The sequence below is a fragment of the Oryctolagus cuniculus genome, chromosome 14, assembly GCF_964237555.1.
Source record: "Oryctolagus cuniculus chromosome 14, mOryCun1.1, whole genome shotgun sequence".
Lineage (NCBI taxonomy): Eukaryota > Metazoa > Chordata > Mammalia > Lagomorpha > Leporidae > Oryctolagus > Oryctolagus cuniculus.
Window position 1 is genome coordinate 4,802,065 of NC_091445.1, and position 20,651 is coordinate 4,822,715.

Sequence of the window (20,651 nt, forward strand, 5' to 3'; positions counted from 1 at the left end):
TTAAGAAAGTAATTCTATATTGCCAATTAGCAACCACTTCAAACATCAACGCTCCTTCTCTTGTCTTCACTTTCCTTTCTAGATCTAATGTCACCTAAGGAACAGTCTTACATCCTGTGTTCAACTGGAAAGCGAAGTAACTAAGTACTGTGTCATTGGTCTTGCAAGGATTGCTTTTCTTTTCCTAAGAGTTATCTATTTATTTATTTTAAACACAGAGAGAGGGAGACAGAGACCTTCCATCCACTAGTTCACTCCCCAAACAGCTGCAACGGCCTGGGCTAGGCCAGGCTGAAGCCAGGAGCCAGGAGCCTTATCCAGGTCTCCTATTCGGTTGCAAGGGCCCAGGCACTTGGGACACCTGCTGCTGCTTTCCCAGGTGCAGTAGCAGGGAGCTGGATTAGAAGCGGAGCAGCCAGATCTGGAACCAGTGTCCATATGGGATGCCAGCATCGCAGGCAGAGGTTCAACCTGATGCACCATGCCACCAGCCCTGGTGGCTTTTCTTTTACAGGTTGATGTCTTGGGCCAAATTCTCTACTGCAAAGTGTAACACCAAACTGTTTTTTTTTTTTTTCCAGCAAAGGTAATTAAAATTCCTCTCTATGAAAACATCACATTAAAATGGAATACAAGGTGGAAGTTACATAAAAATATGATTAAATATCCAATGTTGAGACAAATGTTGAGAAGTGCCTTATTTGAAAGAGCATTTGAGAACTGCATGTTCACCTGGTTGTAAAATATGCTATGTGTTAACCTAACAGAACACTTCATCAGAGAATTTCTGAAGCTGACTCCATGGATGGGACTGTCTGTGCCCTCCTACCTGGCAGTGAGACCCCATCTGTGAGGGACTGTGTAGTGTGGCAGCCAGGAGCCTGTAGGCTCCTTTAATAAGCTGGCAGAGACCCATTCTGCCTGTTTCTTAGCCAGTTTGTCTCCTCTTAAATATCTTCCTCTAAGTTCAAATCCATGTGCTTTAAAAAAAAACATGAGAACCACTTACAAACTCTGTATTTACACAGTGAAACTATAAAATGACAGATCTAGCTAATTTACATAAAGACCTACTACTTCAACCTAAAATCTATTCCGTTGGTTAAAATATTTTTTAATCTGAAGAGTTAGGGGTGTTTTAAGCTCTTGATAGTCGTATTGATCCTTACTTTAATCTAAATAACCACTTAACCCAACTGCACAAAGAATCAGCCTGTGTAGACGGAGCACCTGAAGCCAAACACCAGCATGGCAGTGAGTGAGAACACTGCACTAATTCCTGTGTTGCCTTTCTCCTGATGATATGAACTTTATCAACACACACGTGAGTCCTTCCTGTATTAATAATCTGGGAGAAATAGGTTTTTCAAGAGTCCTTGGTTCTGAAAGTATGTTTATTCTTTGTATTTGGAGTAATACTTTTTTTTTAAAATAAATCATCAAATATTTGCCTGATGATATGATGGGGAAGCAGTATTTAAGTGGGAAAAAGCCTTCCCCTTGAAAATGTTATTTTTAATATGTGTTGGAAAAACAGCTGAGTGGAGTCCAGGGTCTGGCGTTTGTGCCCCCATGTATTGGGTAGGTGGTTGGGGACACTCAGGGAACACAGCAGGTGAAGACCACTGTCCCTTGTTTGGACGTTTTCAAGGTTTGTAGTTTTGTCATTAACAGGAGAAACAATTTTCTTCAAAAATTGGTTTCTACATCGTCCACTAATCTGGAACAAACAGAACGCTCTGCGGCCAAATGGCAGACAAGTATCAATGAAAACCAAAAGAAAATATTTCAGTCTGGCGTGTTCCCTCCAGAAGGCATCCACACCATCCCTCCTGGGTGGAACAGGTAGTGCTGTGCGTGACTGAAAGTCAAGGAATGCTTTCAAAAGGTTTCCAAGTTAGTCAAAACTCATGGAATAAAGTCCTTTATGAGATAAACCGGAGCACAGTCGGGACTCTGACATATGGAAACTACACATCTACGTATACAGTCCTCTATGTTTCAGTTCTCTGCCTGTGAGATGGATTGAATGCTTATGCCCCCACGAAATTCATATATGGAATCCCTAGTGATCCCCGATGTGATGATACGTGGAAGGAAGTGATTAGGTCAAGAGGGTGGAGCCCTCATGGATGGGACTGGTGTCTACACAAAGAGGCACAAGGAGAGAGATCAAGCATAAGGCCCTCTACAAACCACCAGGGTCCCCTTCCAGGAATTAAACCTGCTGGACTTGAACTCGGACCTCCAGTCTGCAGAACCCTGAGGAGCAAGTGGCCGTGGCTGGGGCCACCAGCCTCTGGCATCATGATTACAGCGGCCAAGAATGAACGGGGTTGCCCAAGGCAGGGAAAAACACAAACCCAAGGAATGACTGGGGTTACCCATGGCAGAGAAAAACACAAACCCAAGGAAAGGAACTCAGTAAATATTTGATGACAAAATGAAAGAAAAGAACACTCTGATAGAAACGCAAACCAAGTGTCCAGCTCTTAATAGTCTTAAGAGACAAAAATCACACCACTTAGAATCATAATTTATTTCCGAATGAATGCCATGAAATTTTAAAAGGTTATTATTTCCCATTATATCAAGAATTATTCATGGAACTTTAAACTTCTGCTTTATAAAAAGGAGAGCCTTTTCTTTATTCCTTGCTGCTTCTGCTGGTGGGAAGTCAGCTTCCCTCTTCTCGTGTTTGATCTTTCATGAGCCCCAGTGTTTTATCTCAATTCCCTAAGAATCAGACGTAACCAGCTCTTTCTGGGATTACTCAGCCCAATGCTTCCCGTCTCAGAAGGTCCCAGACCCCTCAACGGAATCGTTTTATAAATAATTTATGAGTACCGAAATTTGAGGTGATATGAACCATTTTAAGCCTTAACTTCGCTTACGATATATAGTAACACTTCACATCTTCAATGACATCATTCAAACACTGCTAAATTTGTTAATGTTTTCTAACATCAGTAATTTCTTTAAAAATGCGACTATGATTCATCAACCAAAATATCTTCTCTTCCTTCAAGTCACTCCATAGTCTCTCTGCCAAGTACATGTGTTACAACCCTAAGGGGGGTTTAACTGTCTCTTTCTCTTTAAGAATCCTTGCAGACTCCCCTCCCTGTTTCATTAGCACTCCGTGCATACCACTATCCCCAAGGACTTCGAGCACTGCAGGGCAGTGCATGCTGGGACGTGAAGGCAGCCCACCAGGAGGGAAGCACACAAAACTGTGTCAAAGCGAGCAGTCACCTTCGGGCCAACGCAATCCATCTACGAAATAAAGCTGGCATTTCTCAAATCTCCTCTACCAATGTATAAGTCATCTCATACTTCACTCAAACATCTGAATTTTTGTTTAGAAACTATGTAAATATTAGTTTAAAATCATTAAGAAGTAAAAAAAAAAAAAAACCACTTTCTTTAAAATGCCAATCACTTAACACTTTCTGTATTCTATACTTCATGTCCTAGGTACAATTTAGAACAAATCCGGAATGTACAGAAGTATGCTAACTTCTTCAGAATAGAAAAATGTAACACAACAGCTTACACTTTAGTTATTATCTATGTTTGCTTTCATTTTTGAAAGGCACAGTTACAGAGCGAGGAAGACACACACACACACACACACACACACACAGCCTCTTGCACGGTATCTCACCTGATCTACCTAGTATTCCTGTTACAAGTTAGCAGCATCTTCCACTACTGTGACATACAAACTGCACGACTGGTAAGACGTATCTGGTTGTCTGGTAGGGAAAATCCTGCTCGTCAGACCGGGCATGTAAGAGCTCCCAGAGAGGCCGACAGGCCTACACGAAGACGTGGAGTCTGGATTCCAACAACCCCTAGAGCAGTGAGCCAAGGACGTAGGACGCGGACCACTGGTGAAGCCGTCTGTGCGCTCCTAACTGCGCTCGGGCTCTTCTCACTACTGCGGCAGCATCGGGGCTGAAAAGAAGGATCCCGAGGCGAGGCAGCTCTGCCGAGCAGGCGAGCCTAGCAGCACGGGGGTCCGTGCCTTCTCTGTGACGTGCCCAGCGGCTCAGCTCCTGGCTGTGTGGCTCACACGGGATCCACAGGCCTCACACGTGGGTTTAGCATCCTCTGTCCATCGAGAGCACCACGCATTCTGCTTTCCTCATGTTGAGTGCCTTTGGGGTGTCGTGTGTTAAGCTGTCCCCTGTGCCACTGCATTCACTGGTTCAAGTCCCAGCTGCACTGCTTCCACTCCAGCTCCCTGCTGATGTGCCTGGAAAGACAGCAGAGGATGGCCCAGGGGCATGGGCCCCTGCCACATGACTCGGATGGGGTTCCAACATCCTGGCTTTGGCCTGACCCAGCCCAGCTCCAGCTGTTGCAGATGTTTTGGGAGTGAGCCTGCAGATGGAAGATCTCTCTGTGCCTTTCCATTTCTCTGTCACTCTGCCTTTCAAATAAATAGAACTTTACAAAAAACGAGGGTCTTCAAAAAGCTCATGGAAAATACATATTATGAGAAAATGATCCAAGGATTTCAATTTTTTTTTGCAACAAGATAAACTTACTTTTTAATTCCATTTTTCTATGAACTTTTTGAAGTACCTTCATATCACGTCTTCTTTACCACATAACCATCTTTAGATTTAAAAAAAAATCTGTAAGAAAATGGTTATCTGACAAAGAATGGATTGTTTCCCTAAATGTTTAGGCAAAGCCACAACATACAAAGTGAAATACAACCTGCAACTAAGCAGGTTACTGTGGAAGTATAGTCTCTACACACAGATCAGAGATCCGTATTTTCTGTTTCTGTGCAGACACGGCTCCAGCCACAGATTCACTCTTCCCTGGGCGATTTTCAGTGTATTCTTGTAAGCGGAAACAGGGAACAAGACACATTTCTATGATGTAAAAATTATTTGAGGATCTAAAATATAATTTTACAAAAAATAAATATGACATGATCTAATTATTTATTTATATCCCTGGAAAGGTAAAATAAATATACAATCACTGTAAGAATTAACCAAAAGCATAAATATTCTTTATTATTATTATTATTTATTTGAAAAACAGAGTTACAGGGAGGGAGAGGTTAAGATAGAGAGAGGTGTCTTCCATCCGCTGGTTCACTCCTCAGATGGCTGCAACGGCCAGAGCTGTGCTGATCCGAACCCAGAAGCCAGAAGCTTCTTCCAGGTCTCCCACGTGGGTACAGGGTCCCAAGGACTGGGGCCATCTTCTACTGCCTTCCCAGGCCATAGCAGAGAGCTGGATGGGAAGAGGAGCAGCCGGGACTAGAACCGGCGCCCATATGGGATGCCGGTGCTTCAGGCCAGGGCGTTAACCCACTGTGCCACAGCATCGGCTCCGTAAACATTCTTTCAAAAATTAAATATATTTCTTTATTCGTTATGTGTCTTTTTTCTGCTAATCTAATTCTTGTTACATAACTTTTATATTTTGCTATTCTATATTTTACTTAAAAGCATATGCTTTTTAAGTTAAATGTGTTCACTTTCTTGATATCATGTACTCTCAATACTATTCAGATTATTTTGAAAAACTGTACAGAATACTGTGACTTTATTTCATTTCAGCCATCTTTCAAGTGAGAAGAATATTCACGTATTTTTATGTGTATGAATCCATCAGGTTAACACGTTTTCGGTAGGCGAGGCAGTGATGCGTAATTGGCACATCAGGTGAGTCTCGTCAGAGCTACCGCACAGCACAGACAAGTCCTGGGTTCAGCCGCTTTTCCGTTGCTCCTGGACATCGCCAGCAGACATGGCTGACAGCCCAGTGAGTAAAACACTCTTGATGAACACTTTAATTCCAACTAGTACTGAACGAACTCAGCTCACAACATGCCAGGCCTGTGCTGGCGTATTCTGCTGAGCAGTTAAGGACGAGTTTATCTCCTGGATGTCTTAGCTACCCCATCTGTATTAGCACCCAACTGCAGTAACTGACACAGACGAAGTGGGAAGCGTGAACAGACCCAGCTTCTCGGTGCTGCTCTTGCAAGATGAACCCAGGGCTCCGGCTGCTTCTCCTGACGTGCACCGAGTCTGAGCGTCCACACTGGTCCCTGACACGCAGGCCTCCGTGGGCGGGGGAGGCTGCTCCTCAGCTGTCACTGGACCTCGGCACGAATGGGCCTATGTCTAAGACACCCTAGATTATTATTTCTTATTTAAACGCTGAAGTTGGTTATGGAATGTTATTCAAACTATGCACCCTACTAAACTATAAAAGTTTGAATAACATTCTATAAGCAACTGTAACGACTTAAGCGGATGGAGTAAACTAGGAGACAGGCCCTCTCTTTGCCTATCTTTCTGTTTCTTGAATAACAAAGAACCGTTGGATGGTGCAGCAGGTTAAGCTCCTCCTTGGGACACCACACATCTTTTTTTTTTTTTTTTTTTTTTTTTTGACAGGCAGAGTGGACAGTGAGACAGTGAGAGAGAGAGAGAGAGAAACGTCTTCCTTTGCTGTTGGTTCACCCTCCAGTGGCCGCCGGGGCCAGCATGCTACTGCCGGAGCACTGCACTGATCTGAAGCCAAAAGCCAGGTACTTATCCTGGTCTCCCATGCGGGTGCGCCGACCGGGACTAGAACCCGGTGTGCCGGCGCCGCAGGTGAAGGATTAGCCTATTGAGCCACAGTGCCGGCCTAGGGATACCACACATCTTACACTCGAATGCCGAGGTCTGAATTCCGCCTTTGCCTCAGATCTAGCTCCCCGATAAAGTGTGTGGGAGGCAGCGGAAGATGAACCAAGTACTTGGGTCCCTGAGATCCACGTGGGAGACCTGAACTGAGTTCTCATCTCCTGGCTTTGGCCTGGCCCAGCCCTGGCTGTTGTGGCCATTTGGGGAGTGGACCAGCAGACAGAAGATCTCTAGCCTTCCCTCTCTCTCTGTCATTCTGGCTTTCAATTACATAAATAAGTAAATCTCTTTCTAAAAAGCAAGTTTGAGTATGAAAATAAATATGTGAGATTTGTAATGTGCTTTAGGTTTTCAGGTTGACTCAAAAAGAAAGTGAAACAGGCCGGCGCCGTGGCTCACTAGGCTAATCCTCCGCCTTGTGGCGCCGGCACACTGGGTTCTAGTCCCGGTCAGGGCGCCGGATTCTGTCCCGGTTGCCCCTTTTCCAGGCCAGCTCTCTGCTGTGGCCCAGGAGTGCAGTGGAGGATGGCCCAGGTGCTTGGGCCCTGCACCCCATGGGAGACCAGGAGAAGCACCTGGCTCCTGCCATCAGATCGGCGCGGTGCACTGGCCGCAGCCGCGGCTCACTAGGCTAATCCTCCACCTTGCGGTGCCGGCATACCGGGTTCTAGTCTTGGTCGGGGCACCGGATTCTGTCCCGGTTGCCCCTCTTCCAGGCCAGCTCTCTGCTGTGGCCAGGGAGTGCAGTGGAGGATTGCCCAAGTGCTTGGGTCCTGCACCCCATGGGAGACCAGGATAAGCACCTGGCTCCTGCCATCGGATCAGCGCGGTGCGCCGGCCATGGCGGCCATTGGAGGGTGAACCAACGGCAAAGGAAGACCTTTCTCTCTGTCTCTCTCTCTCACTGTCCACTCTGCCTGTCAAAAGAAAAAGAAAAAAAAAAAAAAGAAAGTGAAACAGTGACTTTACAAACGACCTTAGCTTATTAAAGGAAGCAGATGCATCGCTCTCTTCTCCTTTTCCTGATCTGATGCCCATACTCCCAGGCAGACTTGTTCGAGCTGGGAGTGCCGCAGACAGGTCCTTCAATTCACTTCATCGCACCGATGCAAATAAACGCACTCTGTCCTTGCCCTTGCGAGCCCCTGATGTGCGGGGTGCTTTCTGCCGACTCGGCAGTCTTCCTTTCAAACCCCCCCCCCCCCCCTCTGGCCCCTGGGCTTGGTCTCGCGGCATAACTGCCTGGCTGTGTAGGACTCCATTTTCCTCAGGAATGAAATGAACTTGTGTTCGGGGGAATGTTACCTATAAAAGTGAAATCCACACTGGCAGTTGCTCAACTCACTACTGCACCATGCGAGGCGGTCTCTCTGCAGTACAGATAATACGGAAACTACCATCATGCCGGAAGTCTGTTCTGAAACCGAAGCTTACTAATTTCAACAATGCCTCCAGTGTACATAAGTGAGAACTCAAACAGCACACAAGTTATTTCTCCCTACTTAAAATACGCATTTGGAAACACGTATCTTAAGCAGATACACGCACACAGTATTTGCTAAGAAAGATTCAAATGGGAAGATATTTATCGACGCTGAAGGTATTTGTAAAGTCAGAGACCATTTATGAAACATAAAAATGACAGCAGGCAGCCGTGTCACCGGGCAGGCGCTGTGACGCAGGAGGAGCCTCTCGCATGCTCCAGAGGGTGCTGACCGCGCGGAGAGTGGGTGTCACCTGGCCGCAGCCCTTCGCGGGCACGAGCAGCTGGGGGCCAGCACTCCCCGCCTCACTGCTCTGAGGTCCCAGCCCTGCTTTTGCTTGTGGCTGCTGCTTCCTCTCTCTCTCATTCAGAGCAAACCCCCTTGAAAGAGCTGGCCACACTCACTGTGTCCCAATCCCCTCTTCCCCAGCTTATCCTGGGTGCCACTTAGAAGGCACTCACCGGCACGTAGCAGGGGCTCACCTGCAGAGTGGGCGCTGACCTGCACAGAGTGGGCGCTCATCTGCACAGAGTGGGCGCTGACCTGCACAGAGTGGGCGCTGACCTGCACATAGGAGGCGCTCATCTGCACAGAGTGGGCGCTGACCTGCACAGAGTGGGCGCTGACCTGCACATAGGAGGCGCTCACCTGCACAGAGTGGGCGCTCACCTGCACAGAGTGGGCGCTGACCTGCACAGAGTGGGCGCTGACCTGCACATAGGAGGCGCTCACCTGCACAGAGTGGGCGCTCACCTGCACAGAGTGGGCGCTGACCTGCACAGAGTGGGCGCTCATCTGCACAGAGTGGGCGCTGACCTGCACAGAGTGGGCGCTCACCTGCACAGAGTGGGCGCTCACCTGCACATAGGAGGTGCTCACCTGCACAGAGTGGGCGCTGACCTGCACATAGGAGGCGCTGACCTGCACACAGTAGGCGCTGACCTGCACATAGGAGGCGTTCACCTGCACATAGGAGGCGCTCATCTGCACAGAGTGGGCGCTGACCTGCACACAGTAGGCGCTGACTTGCACACAGGGCGCTCACCTGCAGTAGGAGGCGCTGACTTGCACACACGGCTCACTTGCACACCTGCACAGCACAGGCCGCTGCCTGTCCCCACCCTGTGAGTAGATCCGCAGATCCCCCCTCTCCCTGGGGGCTTCTGGCTTGGCTTTCCTCTGGTCTCCTCCTTGCCGGTTCTCGTCATCTCCCGAGTTGCCCATGTTACACAGCCCTGGGATCTGGAGCCGATGTCCACTCTCTGGGTGCTGCCATCCTGGCTCATCCACAGGCCGCATCTTCAGCCCAAGCCTCGGCCACACAAGTTCATGCGCCCTATTCAACCATTGCAGCCCTCCACTAGCCACGACGTTCGTCCCTCGCACTCCCATACCAGGGACGGCCGCCCCGCTCTTGCAGCAGGTTTGTCCAGCTGTGCGCCCGAGCTGTGGGCCGCCTGGGCACCCCCTCTGCTGTGGACATCTCCTTGCTATGAGGGCCTCCCGCGTGCAGCTGGAACCAAGGCCAGGCCCCCTGACCACGCTCCTGCAGCGGCTGGGTGCCACCTGTCTCTCTGCTTGCCTAGGCTGCCTCCACCCTGTCCTCATCTTGCCAGTGCCCCGACAACGCTCCATGGTGCGTCTTTCCCCTGCCACCCAGCACCTTGGGGTTCCCCTTTGCCCGGCCTGCCACAGCGACTTCTGAGAGTGGGCCGCCTGGGTTCGGGGTTTCTGGCGTTCCATCCCTTTAAGTCCCTTCCGCCCTGAGCCCGGGCCTTCCATGTCAGGTGGTGAGAGAAGAGACCACCTGGCAATGAGGGAGACGGTGGGGCTCCCAGGGAAAGCGGCGGGCCATGCCCTTGTGGTGCTCGACAGCCGGGCCACACCGTCTTCATCCCAAACACGGCAGGCGAGCCCCGGCCCACACCTGCACAGGGCCACCAGGGTGCGGCCCGTGATGTCTGCACCTGGCCCTGACCGCGTGCCGCACGCTGTCCCGGATGGCTTCCTGCGCCCCCCCCCCCCCCCCCAACAGCCTCGGCAGGTACTGCCTCATTTCTCATTCCCACACAGGGCTGACCACCTGTTCCTGTAAGCGACGCTCAGATTACAAAATAAACATGTAACATCGGATTATCAATAGACTTTGCAAACTTGAACTTTGTTGTCTCTAAAAAATTTTTTTTTAAATTAAGGGACTTTGATAAAAACTGTAGTGATTTAGGAAGAATTTTCAATACTCAGATATTTTCCAAAGAAAAAACTTTGCTTTCAGACTATCTGAAAGACAGCTAAGTGCTGGAATCACACGCGTGATTGTCAGCTACAGTATCCTGCAGTTTCATAGTGAACGTCTTGACACCTTGCAGAAGCAGCGTGGAAGTGCAAGGAGACCCACTCATGCAGGAGTCAGTCTCTCTCTCTCTCTCTCTCTCACACACACACACACACAGTGGATTTCCAACCGCAGAGCATTTCACCCCACTCTTACGGGAAAGCGAGGAAAGGGCGCCACCTGCCACCTGCCGCCCCTCCCCGTGGCTGCCGGGCTCCGAGCTGTCGAAACTGCAGTTTCTCACTGAGCTGCTTCGGTTACAGGAGCTGAGCAGCCAGCTGAGCAGCGAGCTCGTTCTAATGGTTGCGGCGGGAAAAACGAGGACCGCGCCTGCAGGACAGTGCTGTCCGAGCTGGCAGCTGGCAGGAACACGGTTGCAACCTGGTTCTTTAAAGACGCACAGTCACCTTTGCGAGAAAATGGAGCAACTTGTGTTCCCTGAACTTCGACAGCTCAGCGCCCTTCCCCACCTCGGCCGTCTAAACCTTGGTGAACATGGACTTGAGAGATGCACCCTCCGAAGGCCTCACTCCGTCAGCTCTGGGTACCGAGGGCAGACCTGACAGCTCACTGCGTGAACTCCTCTCGGGGGTCCAGCGCTTGCTTCCTCCAATGAGCGACCTGACATCTCAGGGGCATCTCGGCAGCTTTCTGGGAGGCAGGAGGGGGTTCCTCCCGGCTCAGGGAACTTGGCCAGACTCCCTTCAGAAACTGTCCCGGTCAGGAAAGACCCCAGGCGCACGGTGGGAGGTGCAGACAACAGGATGTCCCCGAGGAGCGGGAAGGGGGCCCGTGGACTGCGGGGCCAGGGCTGCGGCTCACCAAGTGAGTGCACTCGGCAAGTGTGCGCCGGAATCACAGAGCAGTCACGCAGATACTAAGGTGTTTTAAAAATCAAGACCTAACTCCCGAATAAATACCAGCTCCCCAGAAACATGTCAAGGGGTCTCATCAAGGCACTTCTTGCTTTTCAGCTTCAACTGCTAGATTAAATAATTACTTTTATTTTATGCCTTAAGTCTTTCTCTCCTAAGAGATCAAGACTACCATGTTACTCGGAGCTTTGTTTTGTCCTGGTTGCTCTAGGAATGTCACTCCTATTGAGCCCTCTCTAGTCAGTAACAGCCTTGCAGAGGAGGAATGTCTCACTGTTTTCTCTCCTTGCTGCCTTATTGCCCTGTCAAAGCATTAGGTCAGCTGGCTACAGTGCAGTCTTGCTAAAAATAGAACCTGGGGAAAACAGAGCAGAGCCGGTGGCCATGCCCAGAGGCCACCACTAGATGGTGGGACAGTGTTACCATTTCAATGCTGCCATTCTGTCTGCAAACCTAATGCCGCTTGGAAACCTGATGCACCGGTATTTTCTGCTGTCCCAGAGTTTGGGATTCTGAGACACAGATGACCACCCTGGTCTGAAACTAAACTGCTTTGTAGACTTTGTCTCCAATATGTTTTTATGATCTTATGCATGTCGAAGCCTTAACATCTCAGCCCAACATCAACATGTCACCAGTTTACACCAGTGACCAGACTGAGTGCATCAAGGCAAAAATCCTAACAAAACACACGGCGAACAGGAACGGAAGTCTACGCAGAGTTTACAATTCGCTATTTACAAGTGCATGCCGCATTAGGCGTGGTTTCAGATTGTTAAATTAGTATCTATTAAGAGATTGCTTTGTGCTTTTATTTAAAAGATGTTAATGTGTTTACTCAGTGATAAGGCCTAATTTTCTTACCAAAAAAACAGCTTTCTAGCGGTAGAAAGGAGGGGAAAAAATGAAGCACTTTCATCCCTTCAGAACCCAGGAAGTGCCCACTGCATCGATGTCCTGCAAGGAATAGTCAATTCCTAAGAATTTTCCTTTGTTTAGTGTACATCACTAAAGAATTTTGATTGCTATATGCAAGTGGGAAGAAACTAATTGGTCTAAGGACTACTGCTGTTTCTTTCAATACAATTGTTGGAACCAAAGGCCTCTGCCCATGTATGAACACTACGAGAACAAATCAACAGCAGCCTGATGCTTTCAATATACAACTCAGATCTCTGGGGCTGGCCTTGTGGCACAGCAGCTAAGCCGCTGCCTGCAGTACAACATCCCATATAGGCGCCAGTTCAAGAGCCAACAGCTCCACTTCCAATCCACCTCCTTGCCAATGCACCTGGGAAACCAGCACCAGATGGCCCCAGGTGCTTGGGCCCCTTCACTCATGTGGGAAACTCAGATGAATCTCCTGGCTTCAAAATAAAAGAAAATTAATCTTTAAAAAGAATCTTCCAGGCCGGCGCCGCGGCTCACTAGGCTAATCCTCCGCCTAGCGGCGCCGGCACACCGGGTTCTAGTCCCGGTTGCCCCTCTTCCAGTCCAGCTCTCTGCTGTGGCCAGGGAGTGCAGTGGAGGATGGCCCAGGTGCTTGGGCCCTGCACCCCATGGGAGACCAGGAAAAGCACCTGGCTCCTGGCTCCTGCCATCAGATCAGCGCGGTGCGCCGGCCGCAGCGCGCCGGCCGCGGCGGCCATTGGAGGGTGAACCAACGGCAAAGGAAGACCTTTCTCTCTGTCTCTCTCTCTCACTGTCCACTCTGCCTGTCAAAAAAAAAAAAAAAAAAAAAAAAAAAAAAAAAAAAAAAAAAAAAAAAAAGAATCTTCCAGGGTCAGCGCTGTGGTGCAGTACGATAAGCTTCCGCCTGCGGTGCCAGCATCCCAAATGGACGCCAGTGTGTGTCCCGGCTGCTCCTCTTCCAGTCCAGCTCTCTGCTATGGCCTGGGAAAGCAGTAGAAGATGGCCCAAATGCTTGGGCCTCTGCACCTGCATGGGAGACCTGGAAGAAGCTCCTGGCTCCTTGTCTCTGTCTCTGATCGGCCCAGCTCTGATCATTGTGGCCGTTTGGGGAGTGAACTAGCAGTTGGAAGATCTTGCTCTCTGTCTCTCCCTCTATTTGTAACTCTACCTCTCAAATAAATTAATAATATCTTAAAAAAAAAAAAAACTTTCAATTTCTTAGCCTAAAAAGTGAAACTTCTGTGTACAGCTCTGGGTGAGCGACAGGAGATTTAGGGTACAGATTCACTTTTGGGGTCTTCCAACCAACGCACACTCTCACATCATGACACAGTACCAGCCAACCTGCACTGCCACACCACGGTGCCTTCAAGCATCGTACTCCCCGCATTCTGTTCTGCTGGAGCGGCCTGACACTGGCCAGACCCATGAGCACTTCGCTGTGTTCCCTGCACCCATCCCAAGCAGCCAGAGTCCCGGCTTAACCGAGCGGCTCTGAGTCCCCCACCAGGCGCGTGGCAGGGGCCGCTCTTCTCTGAGCAGGCATGGAGTCCCTCACACACACCACTCCTTTAGATAAAGCCATGGCTGAGTCATATTTAAATGGTTTACTTTCACTAAACCGATACTTTCTTTTGCATGTCCAACTAGACGACTGGTTTGGACTTAATCGGTCTCCTACAGCTACTGAAGCTCTTTCATCTCAATAAAACCATCAACGTTTAAGTAGGAACAATGCCACAAATAGACACTAAAGATGGCCTTCCAGAGTGAACTGGTGCCACATATAAAATATTAATCACAAGTGTTTACCTTAGAGTTCCAGTTAATTGCTATTGAAACACAACTGTTAGGAATTTACAAGCTCAGAGTTTGTAATGCACTGAAGTCCAGGGTATGGGAAATATTCTTCCGTTACAGTGGAAAACAGGGGCTGCTGGGCAGGGTACTGGGAACAAGAGGGGCGTGTGTGCCCCTTTAGGGGAGCTCCTGCACCATCTTTTGCAGTGAGAGCCCAGAGTATGCAGAGTTCAGAACTAGAGCAGCTCATTCTCGAAGGGCCATCTATAAATTCTTTGCTTTTATCTGCTCATTTAATCTGACAGGCTCAATCCTTTTCTGGCTTGGCCCCATCCCAGCTTCTCCTAAGGAGCCTTGCCTTTCCTCACGCAGAACATAAACACATGCTCACACCCTCCCCAAAGGTCAAGGGCAACAGGAGGCCACCGCCCTGCAGCAGTTACTGGCTGTCCTGAAGCCGAGGCTGGGGGAACTGCTGAGGTCTCATCCCCCAGTGGCCTCTCCATCCCGGCCAGCCTGGGAATCTGCTCACTCGCACAAGTCCCAGGCAGCCCCTCCCCAGGGACTCTCAGTCTCCCTTGCCTGGCCCTGGACTAACCATCAGGACTGTGCCTGACCTTGGTGCTACAGTGTACGAACGCTGACACAGGACAGCACCACCATTCCCCGGATCTGCATTACTCCTGGAAGCCAATGTCTCTTTGAACTGGATTGGAAGCTGCTGTTCTCCTGGCAGACAGCTACTCTCTGTTAACATGCTTTATGCCAGAACCACACGGATGGACTGTCCAGCCACTGCAGGAAGCCCAGGCTGAAATGCAGGAAGCCATCCATCACTACATCACCAAGGGGAAGACAATATTATCATAGTTCGTTTTTTAAGTTTTACAGTTTGAGTGTTTCAGTATTTCCAAGAAGCATTTTTAGAGAAGCTGGACATACCTAAATGGTGAACGGCAGGAAAAGGTATTTGGGATGAGATAAAATAGTCTGCTTGTGTAAAAAGGACATGGCAAGGCTTAAACATATTCCAAACCTTTTCAAACCTCCGGTCTCTCCTGATGTGTGTAAAGACACCAAAGTTTCCAGAGACCCAAAGTAGGAACCTCAGCCCGACCTTGATTGTTCTGCTCCTTGTCTTCTGCCACCAGTCTGGTGGATTCCACACGGCTTCTCACACACCACTGTGAACTTTCTTCCTTTCTAACCTAGAGATCTGACCTTGACCAAGCAACAGCCAATCTGCTGACACCCCTGCATCCAGTCTCTGTCCTTTTTTTTTTTTTTTTTTTTTTTTTAAGATTTATTTAGTTCTTTGAAAGGTAGAGTTACAGAGAGGCAGAGGCAGAGAGAGAGGTCTTCCATCCTCTGGTTCACTCCCCAGATGGCCACAATGGCTGGAGCTGAGCGGATCTGAAGTCAGGAGCTAGGAGCTTCTTCTAGCTTTCCCATGTAGGTGCAGGCACCCAAGGACTTAGGCCACCTTCTACTGCTTTCTCAGGCGATAGTAGGGAGCTGGATTGGAAGTGGAGCAGCCAGGACTTGAACCGGCGCCTGTATGGTATGCTGACACTGCAGGTTATACCACCTATATATACCCTGTATATAACAGGTATACCCATTATACCACAGCGCCAGCCCCTGTTCATCTTTTAAATGTCAGTGACTTGTGGTTCTGGGGTTCACCCTCTTACCTGCTCAGGCTGCATTTCCCCCTGGGTAATTTAGATGTAACGATGATGTGATGATGCCCTTGCAATTTTCAGCTCTAGTCTAGGTCACCACCTTCGGCTGCACATGTGCAGGTCCAGCAGCCTAACAGACACCTTTAAGTGGGGGTTGCACAGAGCCTCACAGCCCCAATTTTGCAGTCTCTAGCTCAGAAAATGATACTTCCATCTGCCCAGATTAGAACAGAAATCAGGATATTATCCTTGAATTCTTTTATTCACGCCTTGCCCATTTGTTTCTCTCTCCACAATCTGTTCACATCACTCTACACCCACTGCCACTGTCATTACCTCATTACCTCTCCCTGCACTACTGTAGCCACCACCAACGGTCTCCCTACTTCGAGGCCTGTCCTTCTGCAGCCCTGACTGCGCACTGCAGCTAGTGTGAGGGTCTTTTTTCTTTTCTTTTTTTTTTTTATTTATTTGACAGATAGAGTTGGACAGTGAGAGACAGACAGAGAGAAAGATCTTCCTTCCATTGGTGCACTCCCTAAATGGCTGCTATGGCTGGTGCTGCGCCGATCCGAAGCCAGGAGCCAGGTGCTTCTCCTGGTCTCCCATGCGGGTGCAGGGCCCAAGCACTTGGGCCATCCTCCACTGCACCCCCGGGCCACAGCAGAGAGCTGGACTGGAAGAGAAGCAACCAGGACTAGAACCCGGTGCCCATATGGGATGTCGGCGCCACAGGTGGAGGATTAATCAAGTGAGCCACAGCAACGGCCCTGAGGGTCTTTTTTCTAAAAAATGCAAATATGGGGCCTGTGCTGTGGCACTGGCATTCATATGGGTGCCGGCTGGAGTCCCAGCTGCTCCTCTTCCAATCCAGCTCTCAGCTAATAGCCTGGGAAAGCAACAGAGCAAGTGCTTGGGGCCCTGCACCCATGTGGGAGATCTGGAAGAAACTCCTGGCTCCTGGCTTCTGCCTGGCCCAGCCCTGGTCATTGCTGCCATTTGGGGAATAAGCCAGCGGATGGAAGAGCTCTCTCTCTCTCTCTCTCCCCTCCTCTCTCTGTAACTCTTTCAAATAAATAAATGTGTAAAAAAAGAAAATATGAACATGTCTCTCTCCTACTTAAACCCTTCAACAGCTGATACTGCCCTCAAGATCAAGTTCTAACTCTTGACTAACCTACAAATCCCCCTAAGGTCCCTCTCCAGCTCATCACCAACTGCCCCACCCCATCCCTTTAGCTACGTAGGCTGTTTCCCCTCTTCCTAGAATCCTCTCCCTACCTCCTCACCTCCTTTGCCACCGCCCTAATTCATCTCTAGATGACAACTAGGATTTCACTTACTATTTCAATAATATCCCGACTTTGCCTTCCCCAGCACTGGGTGTGGCGGCCTTCGGATTTGCTTTAAGAGCTTCCTCCACTCACTGATATGGAGTATCTTCCCGCTTCATGTTCAGTACTCCAGCCTGCCCTGCCCTCCACCTTCGGACGCTGTACTCTCAACACCTGTGCAGAGGTCACTTGGCTGCCGCTTTGCTTCTGTGTATACCATTCCCACTTTCCTGATGGCCCTGCTTTCGCCTGCCTTGCTGGACAGCTTCTCCAAACCAGGCAGACTCAGCAGCTCTCTTCTGGGTCATCTCAGAACTTCACATTTCACCCTGTCGCATATCTTGCTGTATTATGGTTACTTGCTTTGAAATAGCATCTTACCAGCTAAACGGTGAACTTCAAAAAGGTACCTAGTATATCAGCTTGTTTTTAGATATCTACCACAGTGCTAGGCATCCAGCAGAACTCAAATATTTATCACCATTAACTGTTTCAACTATTCTTACCAAGATGTTGAGACAGCAGACATGGAAGGAGAGAAGGTTCACCCTACAACATGTGGAGATGAAAAGGTAGGGTTTAGGGGCTGGTGGTGTAGCGTAGCATAAGCCGCCACCTGCAACACTGGCGGGATATCCCATATGAATGCCGATTTGAGTCTTGGCTGCCCCACTTCCAATCTACTCCCTACTAATGCACCTGGGAAAGCAGCAAAAGGTGGCCCAAGTACTCGGGTCCCTGCACAAATGTGGGAGACCAAGCCTGGCTGTTGTAGTCTTTGCAGAGTAAACCAGTGGATGAATGATCTCTCTCTTCATCTCTGTCTCCCACTCTCTCTGTAACTCTACTTTTCAAATCAATCAATCAGTTTTTAAAAAACCATGAGTTCAGATACCTTGACCTATCTATAGGATAAAAGAATTTGGTTTCCTCCCAACCTACTTCTTTAAAAAGTGCCTGTAGACAGCTTCTACTAACTCTCAAATGAACGCTGTTGATTAACTCCCTGATTCCACCCATCTCTGGCAAGAGAATTAAAAGTGTGTGGGAAAAGTAAAATGAGCTGAAGACACAGCATGAATAATAATCAGCTATGAATTCTAAAAGGCAAATTTCATGGTCAAAGTCCAGATTGCCTTGATTTGAACCCAGCCCTGCCACTTTCTGGCTCTGGGCAAACTACTTCTGTACCGGCTTCCACCGCACAGCGAGAAGGGTGTGATGTGCACGTTACCCTGAGGGGTGCTGTGACGACGAAGCGTTTTTACCCACAGTGCGCTGAGAAGGAAGCAATGACACAGCAAATACTTACTGTTCGCTTTCGTTATCTGACATGGTGAGTCCCCGAGACAGAATGTCAACTCTGAGGAGATCTCTGATTATTCTAGAACACTTAACATCAGCACAGACTAGCTGAGCAAATAAGCTTGTCTCAAAGACTAGAACGTGTCCAAGGCTCTAGTTAAGACTGTTTAATTCACTGGGTGAACTCTGGTAAATTACTTATAATTTTATTTTTCCATTTTTATAAGTACATAGGTCTGTCCTGCAATGACAAATGGATTGCCTAACAAATGACTGCAAAGGATTTTAAATATATAAAACTAAAGTGACAAATAAGCTTATAAATACCAGATGTAATGAATTAACCATACAGCGTTATTCCTGTAATGCCTTACAACTCCAGTTATTAACTCTTAGCATTCTTAGTTTTCTCAAAAAAAGTTATAAAGGTAAGTATGTATTAAGAATACATTTCATAATCTATATTGGATTGAGTTAGAAAACGGTCAGATTTAAGACACGGATACTACAAAATCACAAGTGATATATTCCAACTCTAGAAGATTTGGTACAGCCAAGTCTTGATGCTCTGCAGCCTGCAGGAACATGGACAGATAGGATGGCTAAACTCGTCTCTTCCTAGTGCCTCATTTCCCTCTTCTCCAGCAGAGCACCTGCCACAGGGTAACAGGCTAATCTGCATCTCCACTCCTTCTCTTTGATAACTGATTGGTGAAGTGGTTAGAGTGATCAATTAATTAATTCATGGTGGCTAAAACACAGGCTGAAGGGCGACAGAACAGTAACCAGCCTGCATCATCAAGAGTTGGCTGCCCAGTAGCGCTGATACCTTAGCCTCACACTCCACATCCTCAGACACAATCACACAGGAGTTCCTAGGCCTTAGCATTCCTAGTCAGTTTCTCTGAGTACCTGAAAGAACCCTGGTGGCACAGGACCTACGGGCATGCCATCTCCTGGGGGAATGTTTCCTAGCACTGGGCTGGGAGCTGCTGCAGCACTCTGCAAAGAATAAAGGAGAAACAAACCTGTATCATTACAGAGAAGGCGCAAAACCAAAGACCACCGATAACAGACCACAGGCAGGAGGCTTCTTCATTCCTGGGAGCAAACCCTCACCACCTCCCCCACTCCACAGGTAAACTAAAACACAGCAGTTAGTCGAGTACATGGCTGATGGAGTAGGTTGTTCCCTTTCTTAGTTTTTAAAGATTTACTTATTTATTTGAACATCAGAGTTAGACAGAGAGAGAACCTTCTGTCTGCTGGTTCACTGCCCAGATGGCAGCAATGGCAAGGGCTGCACCAGGACGAAGCCAGGAGCTTCTTCCAGGTCTCCCATGTGAGTGCAGGGAGCCAAGCACTTGGGCCATCTTTTGCTGCTTCCCAGGCCATCAGCAGGATTGGAAGTGGAGCAGCCGAGATACAAACAGGCACGCATACAGCATGTCGGGCCACAGTACGACAATGCTTGCCCCGTTGGTTTTAACAGGTCTCTTTACGCTGGGTGAAGTCAAAGAACTTTAATAAGGAGGTATATTTGGATAATATATTAAATACCAATAGGGAGGTCGGCGCCACGGCTCACTAGGCTAATCCTCTGCCTTGCGGCGCCAGCACACCGGGTTCTAGTCCCGGTCGGGGTGCCGGATTCTGTCCCGGTTGCCCCTCTTCCAGGCCAGCTCTCTGCTGTGGCCAGGGAGTGCAGTGGAGGATGGTCCAAGTGCTCGGGCCCTGCACCCCATGGGAGACCAGGATAAGTACCTGGCTCCTGCCATCGGATCAGTGCGGTGCGCCAGCCGCAGCACGCCGGCCGCGGCAGCCATTGGAGGGTGAACCAACAGCAAAAGGAAGACCTCTCTCTCTGTCTCTCTCGTCTCTCTCTCTCACTGTCCACTCTGCCTGTCAAAAAAAAAAAAAAATACCAATAGGGAGATGACAAAATGTTACAGCTCTGTTGTTCAGTGAATGTTTCACGTTCAGGCTTAGGCAACTGAAATAGCAACATCAACAAGCAACAGATACATGTTTAAGGGAAAAGCATAGAGATGGTGGTGATCTGAGGTGTTAAAAATAATTTACATAATGCTTCTCTATGTCATAAACACTAATTTTCTGCCTGTTATGCACTTTTTGATGACCAGTGACTGGTAGCCAAATTGTAACTAGAGAGTGGTGGAGATGGAAAAGTGAATAGGAAATTAAAGAAGAGAAAGAAAATAGATTTGGAGAGATTAGATTCACACAGAT

At 48.6% G+C, this 20,651-nt stretch overlaps 1 protein-coding gene and 1 long non-coding RNA gene across 21 annotated transcripts in view; both read right to left on the reverse strand.

Moving 5' to 3' along the window:
- The window catches only part of SSBP2 (single stranded DNA binding protein 2), a 308,220-nt gene that overhangs the window by 61,186 nt on the left and 226,383 nt on the right, over positions 1-20,651 (reverse strand). For 12 of the 20 annotated variants that reach the window (XM_070056354.1, XM_070056350.1, XM_070056356.1 and 9 more), the window contains one exon: positions 19,314-19,403. The exons of the other annotated variants lie outside the window; for them this stretch is intronic. In XM_070056354.1, the coding sequence (XP_069912455.1) occupies positions 19,314-19,349 (36 nt within the window). In that variant the 5' untranslated portion in view covers positions 19,350-19,403. The remainder of the gene's footprint in view (positions 1-19,313; positions 19,404-20,651) is intronic. 20 annotated transcript variants of the gene reach the window in all.
- Positions 1,513-9,064, reverse strand: LOC138845127 (uncharacterized). Its single transcript, XR_011381856.1, has 2 exons — positions 8,825-9,064; positions 1,513-8,637 (listed from the first exon to the last, which is right to left on the reverse strand). It is a non-coding gene; the product is annotated as an uncharacterized lncRNA (long non-coding RNA).